This window comes from Halyomorpha halys, unplaced genomic scaffold (genome assembly GCF_000696795.3).
Source record: "Halyomorpha halys isolate HHAL.00 unplaced genomic scaffold, Hhal_1.1 Scaffold216.1, whole genome shotgun sequence".
Classification (NCBI taxonomy): Eukaryota; Metazoa; Arthropoda; class Insecta; order Hemiptera; family Pentatomidae; genus Halyomorpha; species Halyomorpha halys.
In genome coordinates this window covers 1,195,604-1,205,791 of record NW_027114440.1, presented here as the reverse complement: position 1 = coordinate 1,205,791, position 10,188 = coordinate 1,195,604, and the positions used below count along the sequence as shown (strand labels likewise).

General features: G+C 31.4%; 1 protein-coding gene across 1 annotated transcript in view; it reads right to left on the bottom strand.

The window, feature by feature from the left end:
• Positions 1-324: 324 nt before the first annotated feature.
• The window catches only part of Octalpha2R (alpha2-adrenergic-like octopamine receptor), a 617,568-nt gene continuing 607,704 nt past the window's right edge, over positions 325-10,188 (bottom strand). Inside the window, exons 3-4 of the mRNA XM_067051627.1 lie at positions 3,483-4,124; positions 325-1,828 (exon numbers count right to left, since the gene is read on the bottom strand). Of these exons, the coding sequence (XP_066907728.1) occupies positions 1,538-1,828; positions 3,483-4,124 (933 nt within the window). The 3' untranslated portion in view covers positions 325-1,537. The remainder of the gene's footprint in view (positions 1,829-3,482; positions 4,125-10,188) is intronic.

Below are 10,188 nucleotides of genomic sequence, written 5' to 3'. Positions count from 1 at the left end.
TATATTGGACAGTGTTTTTTTTTTTTTAAGATAAAGTAAACAATTTTTCTATATTCATAAAATATATGATATAGAATTCAAAATTAGATAATGTTCATAATAATAAAATTCATTTATACAAATGCTTGGTTTTAATGTTTATATTTAATAATTTTTATAGGATTTAATTCATGACTGACTGAACTTATATATATATATATATATTATTTTTTATTTCATATAATCAGATGTATCATTCTTGTTTTAGAACAATCCTTATACTTCAGTAAAATACTATCACATATAATTAAAGATAAAAAAAAAAGAAACAATTAACATTTACTATTCAAGTTGAGCATTTAGCAATAATAGGGGTCTGAACATTTTTAAATTTGTGAAGATTTAGAAATTAGGAATTGAAATTTTTTATTGTTTGGTAACTATACTATTACATCCCAAGAAAAGTCATTCTTCAGTTGTCATTTTAAATAATAATTTTTTTTTTTTAAATTGAGTTAAGTATTTTAGCTATTACGGAATTCCACACCCAGATACCACCAGTCAAACATAGCAGATACCTGCAATGGCTTACAACGTAAGCAATCCACCCTCACCGTGAAGATAAAGCCCAGGTTGATCCACGACATCCTGCTATAAACTGTATATTTATTGTTATTAATATCATGACTATTATTTTATTTATTTATTTACTCTCTCTTTCTTTTTCTAAAATTATTTATTCAGTATAAGTCAATTATTTATTTATTAATTCTATAAATATCATTTGTGTTTGTTTGTTATTTCTCTAATTACATAGCTATTATCATTTTTATTTTTTATAGTTGATCTTTATTAATTATAATTGTTTATGGTTAAAGAATTGAAAATATTTAAGGGTGTCTTTTACATGAGACTATAACCCTCATTATCAACTTAAAAGAACAAAAATAAACAAACTAAAAACTGTTACACCAATCATTTAGAGCCAACCAGGACAATCTAGAGATAAAACAATTGTAGATGTAAGCAGGCAATAGAACATCTGCCTTTTATACTTCCTCATTGGTATTTTTTCTGTTTACAACTATGATACCTAAAACAGTCCTAATGAAGACCACCAATGTGGATTGAAACATCAACTCTTAATAAATTGTTAGCACATTTTTCTAATCATTTTTCTTGACTGCAAGACATACCAACTCATTAATTTACTCACGGTCATGCAACTATATACAATATGATAAACAAACAAACAAAAAAAAACTAACAAATAGGTTATTTCACCAAAACTCGTCGAATTAACTGTGCATTATTGTTTCTGGACTTTCGAAACCAATATCAAAGGTAAATACATAATATCTCCAAAATAAAAGTGACAAAGATCAGAGAACTCATGTTCTTCGTGTGAACACATGAGATCGAGAGGAAGAGCGAACAGTCATCATTGAACAGATGTTGATTCTAACAAAGAGGGAGTAAGAAAGAGACTAAAGTTATATATCACAGCAAACATCCTTAAAATATGCGTTGTTCATTTAATATCTGTCCGGTCAGGAGGTTACTTGAAAAGGATCCTCCTGAATGCCCGGCGGAAGTCCTTATTGAAGATGGTGTAGATGACCGGGTTGAGGGCGGAGTTCATGTAGCCGAGCCAGAAGGCGACCGCGAAGGCGAAGTCCGGGATGGGGCATGCGGCACCGCAGACCGGGCTCAGGATGTACAAGAAGAAGAAGGGGAGCCAGCAGGCGATGAAGGAGCCCATGATGAGGCCCAAGATGAGTGTTGCTCTCTTCTCCTTCTTCCGCGCCAGCCTCCGCTTCTCCCGCTCTGGATCCCTCACCTTCGGCCCCTGTAAATATAAATATAATATTTTATTTAATAATAATAATATTGTTCACCATAATTTAAATTTTTTCCCCTTTATTACCTTTAAAACTTTTTACAATATTAAGTATGCTTAGTTTTCAAAGTACATTTAGAACTCTTTTGACATGAAGCTACTACCCCCTATTGAGTGAAACTAGAGCTAGAGAGAATGATGAACCCTGATCGCTCTATTGTGTATTTTGATGAACACTTTGAGTTTTATTCATTTAAAGATTATAGATAATAGACATTCACTTTCCTGTATTATTCTATTTACATCTAAAAATTAATTTAATTTCGATTTTCATATTTATTTTTTTTGTATAAAAGGTATTCTCTGAGGTGTTTATTGAGGTTTGAAATTTTTTCAATTTATTGTCTTTTATTATTTTTATGATTACTAATTTCATAAACAAATATTCTAAATTCTATCAGCTAGTTTAGTTAATGTTATTAATATTTTATATCAATTATATTCAACCATTCAATTTACAGAAAAGCTTACTTTATATTTTAAAAATCTTAAAAGTAACTTAGAAAAACAATGTTCTTATATTTTAGATACTGTAACTGTCAGTATTTTTATGATTGCTGTTTCATATACATACATAAATACATAGAGTATTTTGATAATATTTAGTAACCGATAACACTACTTTTGAACACAAAGATAATCTCTAATATACATGGATGCCTCTAAATCCACAAACTGGAAATCAAACTTTTTGAACAAGTAGATATCAAAACTGAATTATTGTGGCTGCTTGATGAACTACGACAACACCATAATGTATTTTTATGTTGTAGAAATTAAAAACTCTTACATTAAAAAAAATCAGCTTTGAAGTTCTTGAGGCTTTCAAAGAATATAAGCAGCTCCATTGATAAGATGTAGCTGACAGTAAGGAATAATATTATGGAGACACATGACTTTGTCAGAATTCAAAGGAAAGCGAAAAAATCGTTATTCAATGAAGAATGTCAAAAAAAAAAAAATTACAAAATCAAATGACTGTATTCCTTACCTTGCACTTCTCAATCCACTCCTTGAACAACATAATTGATATATATATACATTATGCTACTTATATACCTCCTTAAATCACAATCTTCCGAAGAAATGTAAAATATTTATATAACCAATTCAATCATTAGAAATAGAACTACTTTATATGTCTAGGCTACACGCTAGACCATAAGCAATTTTATATGTTCATTGTGCTTGTTCTTAGGATGATTCTTGGTCTCAGAATAAAAATTATTTTTCATTTAATTTATATATACATGAAATGAAACTTATATAAGTAAGTATTGTATATCATAAACACAAGATGAACTAATATGTTATAATCTAAAATGGAATGTTATAACTGAACTGGGTAAGTGTTAAGAATGCGGAATGATTGGAATTAAAAATTAAAATAATAGCGTCTAGGCTGATTCCTAGGTTTTTAGAACCCTTGGATGGTTAAAAAATGTTGTTTTTTTAAATTTAATATGATTAACTATCTATCTCCTTTTGAAATAAGATCTTCAAACTAATAATTAGACAATAATTCTCTAAAGTTCATTTTCATGTCAATTTTTTTATGTTAATGGTACTTTAAACCATATTTTGCTCATATTATGAATCTTACCCTAGAATTATCCTGGGGGATGTCCTGCGATCCGGCGCTAGATATCCTACCCATGTCGATGATGTCCCGCTTGGCCTTGGACGATTTGCGGCCAAAGATTGGTTTGCAGAGGCGCAGCTTGAGCGGCTTGACGACAGCGCACCTCGACACCACCCCTGAATCGGAGGAAGAAGGGTCGAACTCGGAGACCATGTCGGCATCGATCCCGACCGAAGGAGCTCTCGTCCTGTTCACGGCGGCCAGGTCACCGTTGACGGAGAGAGTGCTGCCCTTGAAGGTGACGTTGGGACTGAGGGAAGCCTGCACCTTGAGGCAGTCCTTCCCCGTGTCCGGTTGGTCCACGTTGTCTGAGGTGCTGATGTCAGAAGCGAAGTCGCATGTGACCACCGGGATCACGGGCTTCTCGATGATCACTGAGGCCACAGGGCTGTTGGGCTCCACGGGTGTCCGTGGCTCCTTCCGCCCGCTGAAGGAAGTGACCCTCTCATCGGGCCGCGGCCTGGTTACTGCCTTCCTGATCCCCCTTCTGGCCCTCGCCTTTGCTGCGTAGTAGATCCTGATGTAGACGAAGACCATAATGCAGCTGGGGATGTAGAAGGAGCCCAGTGCCGAGTAGAGGACGTAACCAACGTCCTTGCTCAACTGTAACAGTAAACAATGCATTTAATATATGGTGTATATATAATATATCCATCCTTAATTTACATTATCAGAAAACATTAAATCATTTAGTTTCGAATATTACAAATGAGGCCGAGAAAGTATGATAAGATAAAAAAAAAACTTTTTTTTTAATAAAAGACTGCCAGATAAGTGACAACCTGGTCACGGCACCACATTGGTAACCACTGCACTAAAGTTATCACGGCTTGAAGATACAGAACCCATAGTGGAGTGCCGGGAGTGAATACAGCGTTACCATCTGCATACCTCTCATATGTGCTGACTGAGCCCTAGCTTTTTTACAAGAACTTTATCGTATTATTTCTCTATAAATCCGATGCCAAAATATGTTATGAAGAGTTTCCTCTAAAAATGTTTAATTAATATATCAACAAATGTATCAAGGATAAGAAAAAAATACGTCTTACATTTTAACATCTATTATAAAATTACAACTTACTAGTTCGATAGGGTTCATCAGGCAAGTTCCCAAATCAATAATATTTCAGGGTTCACAATCCATACATTAAGCTATGACCAATAAAATGGATATAAGGAATAAATACTAATTTGGAAGTAATAGAGATAATAAATAACAGTAAAATGTTAATAATCACATAAAATAATAGTAGAGATCTCAATTGTAAATTTTTGGACAGGCAATGGGGAAAACGTTTCCTTTAAATTATTAATTATAAATTAATTATTATTATTAGTTCTTATTGGTTGTAATAATGTTAGAAAATTAAGTATAATGCTATAATAAATAAACATTTATTTTATTATAACGATATATGTTAATGAGACTCACAAGATATTCTCCAGTACTATCGTAAAGTAATTATTTTTATTTTAAGTTAAATAATTAATTTTATATTAATAAGTAGTTATTGAACCTAAAAGTTAAAAGTGTCCTAAAGCTCACACGAATTTTCGTTTCCTATGACAATGCAAATATAAGAAAGATTTACAACCAACTTCTTTTCATCCAGTATGTACTCGGGGTTGCAGCAGATCCAGAAGGCTCACCGCTACTATAGACTCGCGGCTCGCCTAGGATTATGGCCTAATGACCCGGGATGAGGGATGCTCCTCATAACTGCACCGAAAGCCTACCATAAATTTGCAGCATCATTAGTGACGTTGTGTTTATATCCTTTACGGCTTTAAGTCTAGTTGGCTTTTACCAACATGCGAGAGCTGTTCGATAAAAAATAATATCTTTATTTTTATATGATACTCAATCCATTGAAAACTAATTCTCTAAATAGGTGTACAATAAATAGAATATCTTCGTTCGTAATAGTCACAGAGGTGATGGAACGGCACCTCGATCGGCTTCATTATGTTTAAGAACAATGGAGTACAAGTACTATGATTTGGTCGGGAGAGCTGATAAGAGGGCTGTATAAGTAAAGAAAATACAAATTATACAAGCATTTAAGCCAAATTAAAAATTTATTCAAGTCTTGCATCTGATATATTAAGTACAAGAATAAACACGGCCGTCCATAGACGAGTGAGTTAAAGCGTCAACGTTGACTGGCTCGTGACTGCAACGGGGTTGGTTAGAATCCGGCCTGGGGGGTCGACATTGATTTTTGTAGTGGTTCTACAAAATGAAAACTTGATCCCCACCACAGTTAGAATAGGATGGTAACCTGTAGATAACATCCCTCCCCCGTGTCTTTCTTAAGGGAGGGGAGGGGGGGGGGTTTCTAACATGTATCAGGGGTCGGCCATTCCAGCTGGAGGGAATGTGTTAGATGATGATAAAAATCACAATATATAGGTATAATTATGCTAAGGCTCAACTTACAATGATCAATGTCTTTGTCACAAATAATAAAAATATATAATAATAGTAAATGATTATCTATAAAATCAGAAACTAGTTTGAACTATTATTGTAAAATTAAGAAATTTGTGTGTAGGGTAAGAAACTAGTGACCAAATGCTACTTCAGAATTTTAAAGAAGTATTAAGAAATTAGAGAATAGCAGAGAACCTTGTACTTCGAAGATTAAACATTTTAAAAAAATTAACACTGTCCGAGATATAACGATCAAAATCTAACTAAAGTTAGATAAAATTAATTCCTTAAATAAGGAGGAGCTACAGTAACTAAAATTGAGGGCAGATTCTTTTTAAAAAATCAGCCAATAGGAAACAAGATAAAAACCCTTCACATATCGAATAATGATTAGGGCCCATTTTACCATGGTTTAGTCATAATCTACCCATCCTGAGAAACAGAAGTCATTCCTCTCAAGACCTGGAGTTACCAGGAACTACAGCAGATCAAGAATAGCTATATAACAAGCTACATAACTTATCAGTATTAAATTAATAGTTAATATTAATAATACAATTGCAATTGTCCGAGTTCGTAAATATTTAAAAACGCTTAATAATTGAAATAATCATCAAATTCAGATTCATGAAATACACTTTATCAATTGGATTAATTAAGTTAATTATTTGTAACTGATTTAGAGATAAATTAATTATTATTTCATTAACAATAAAGGAGGGCATTAAAATAAAAGTGACCAGAAAATTTAAGTACTTGGGAGAAATAATTTGTCCCAACGGTTCTGAGAAAAAGAGTATCCGCGAGAAAACCACCAAATTAGAAAATTTAAGTTTTCAAATAGCTAAAATTTACAATAAGAAGAACCCCTCCTCAATGCAAAGTTGAGGCATTACAACGTTATAATAAGGCCTGTGATTTTATACGGGGTGGAGACCACATGCTTACCAAACTTGGAAAAGCTTCTAAAAATAGAGTAGAAGATCTTAAGAAAAATCTATGGGCCCAGGAAAACACAAGAAGGTTACAGGCTAAGATCTAACGAAGAGAGCTACAGAAACATCAAACATCTAGAAACCGAGATGAGAATCAGAAGCCTGATGTTCTACGGGGACATGAAGAGGATGAAGGAGGAAAGATTGAATAAGATCTTTAAAAAAAATTTTAGCTACAAAAACATGGGAGGATACACGAGGCAAATGAGAGAGGAATTAAAATTTCAGATACCGACTGTCTAGATAGACACGTATAAGAAAAAATTGTGAAATCTCACCAATATTGGAAGAGGAAAAAAATGGGTAAAGATCTTCGAAGTTGTCCGAAGAAAGAAAAGAAAGAGAGTCGAGGTTCATGAAACTGGGATGGGAAGAAAGAAAATCAAGACTCACAAAGAAGCCTGACCATTGATATTTACGTGGTTCTTAGTGGCCGATACAAAAAAAAAATAAATAAATAAAAAAAAAAGACGGGATATAATATACATATGTATGAAAAGGCATCTTAAAGTAGAAAATGACGCTGTACAAGAAGTGCATAAAATTATGACGGTTTTGGTTGTGATAAATGAAAGGAACTGAAATCATTTAAGTATCAGTGGTTTCAAAATTCAGATAAGAATTGTATAATTGTAAATAATATTCAATAACATTGGGTTAGAAAATGTAAAATTTTAATTTTCTGGACAAAAGGTAGAAGATTGAAGAAAAAAAAAACATTATTAGGTATTATTTTTATTGAAAATAACTTACGTTAGCTACATGTTTTTCACTTAAGTTCGGTTACTATTTTTGTCCTGATTTTGTAAACAATGAACATTTGCGAATGTTGACTGAGGCATAGCGGTCCAAAAGGAGAAGAATCAAAGTTTGAAAATATTTTAGGTATTAATTTACGGATTTACTGCCTTCTGAAGCTTTGGACGTAAAACTAGATTGAGTTTAGTAAGTTTTAAAAGGAGTAAACCCCTGAAGCAAGCAATATTTGGTTTTCTAAACCATTTTCAAATTTGAGTTTATCCACCTTTTCATCTCCGCTCCTTGATTCATAGTTGTCAATTTTCGAATTCATACTCAATTATATATTTTAATAAAAAATATATACTCTTAATAGATTTAAATGTAAGCATTAGTATAATGTTAGATGCAAAAATTTGGACTGTATTTGTAGAGTTAGGTCAGTAAATCCAAGGGCGAAGGTTGGACTAAGTGATTAATATTTGCCGTTGAGAAGTGAATTTACCTGAGGGAGTCGGGAGCGGGCAGGTGTTGACATTTAATTCAGCGCGGCATGTTGACTTAGCCATCCCTGCCTCTTTGCCCATCTTGGAAATAGTGTTTTTAGCAAGCTCTAACTAACCTCGTAATTATTTTTTATAGCAATATCCGAACGATAATAGTCCTGTGCAGAATCCGGACTTAATTGTTGTATAAGTCAATTTATGGCCAACTGTATCTTTCTAGATCGCAATAATAATGAAATAGTTATACACTATTCAAGCATTTATATACTCTGGTTAATGAGGTAAAAAGCATTTTTATGCTCAAAATATTGCTAGAAGGACGGATTTTGTTACTTATATTATTAATCTACTTACTTCTGTTATTCTATAAATTAATCTACAAACATTAAGAATAACGCACCGCAATAATAAAACAGAAAATCTAAAAATCATTAGCACCTAAACTATTTTATTTTTATAGATTCTAATCTTGACAATCCTCCGAGGCGCCTGAAAAGAAGATGGCCACGAGACCAGCTAATGTAAAATGTCATTAAAGTGCTACCAATGGGTAGTTTCTCTACACGGCTGTAACACTCCAATTTAACTTAGATCAGATTTACTAAATGTATTATAATGTACAGTTGTAAATAGCAATAAATAAATATTTAAAAAATTTTTTTTATAGAATTATCTTAGAATGTATGGATAATAATTTATTTAGAAAAGAAATAATATATCTAAAAAATGTTAGAAAACAAATTTATGGAACAAATAACAATAAATTTGGTAAACGTACCTTAAACTATATCGTATCATATCTGTTCAATCACTTACCAGAAGAACTAATAAACAAATCAACCACAAAAAAAAATATTATTAAAATAAATAAGGATGAAGATGGTTGTTATGATAGTTTTATTATTGCTATAGGCTTCAAGTACATGAATATGGGACGAAACGTTGTACCATGTTATGATAATTTAATACAAATTCCATTCAACTGGTAATTATTAACCTCAAAAACTTTTTTATGAACTGACTCACCAGACTTCCTAAAGAGAAAATCCAAATAATAAAATAGAAATATTTAACTGTGTACTTTCTTACTTCTATAATTTCCAATTAATTAATTTTGATTCACTAAATGACCATATCTCCCTGTATTTTTCCTTAATTCTACATAATTAATTTATTATATTACAATTAAAATTAGCAATGTTTGTGCTGCTTAGTAATAGATAATATTGGATCTTTATTTTTATTAGATTCTGTATCATCTTATTTTATTATTATTATTATTATATACTTGAATATAATTTTTTAAAAGAATAAAATAAATAAATATAAAAAATCTTACTGCTAAAGACACTGTTTTAATTTTTATTATTCATTATAAATTAAGTAGAATGAATATAAAATTAATTTTTTAAGTTTATTATTGTAAATCCAAATTTAATCGATAAATATGTATTCTTTAAAGTTAATAGGGATTTTTTGATTCAGTTCGACTATTCTGTTTTTAACTGTTAGTTCCTATAACTAACATTACTAAACTGTTAGTTGACAAAAAAGTTCATTAAAAGAACGAAAGAAATAAGTGAGAGGATACCATGTTATTATTTTTCGCTCCGTTATTATTTAATATTTAATAAAAATAACCGAAATGAAGACAACGAAACATTTCATGAATCAAATCGGAAATTCTCCCATTTCTAAATATATTATTTCTATAATTGGTTATTTCAAAAATCATTTAACTATTCTAAGAAAATAATTATTAGCTAACATTATTTTAAATAAACTATTATTTTCAGCCATCATTTGAATTAATACTCAAAATGATTTCTGCTATTTTAAATAGTTACCTAATGATGAAATTAATGGGAAATAATACGAAAGAAGAAACAAAAACGGTTGGCTAGGAGTTCGAATATCTGCACTTTCACAATTGACAAAGAAGAACTAAATAAAAAATAAAAAAAAGCCCAACATAATGGTGGTTATTACTT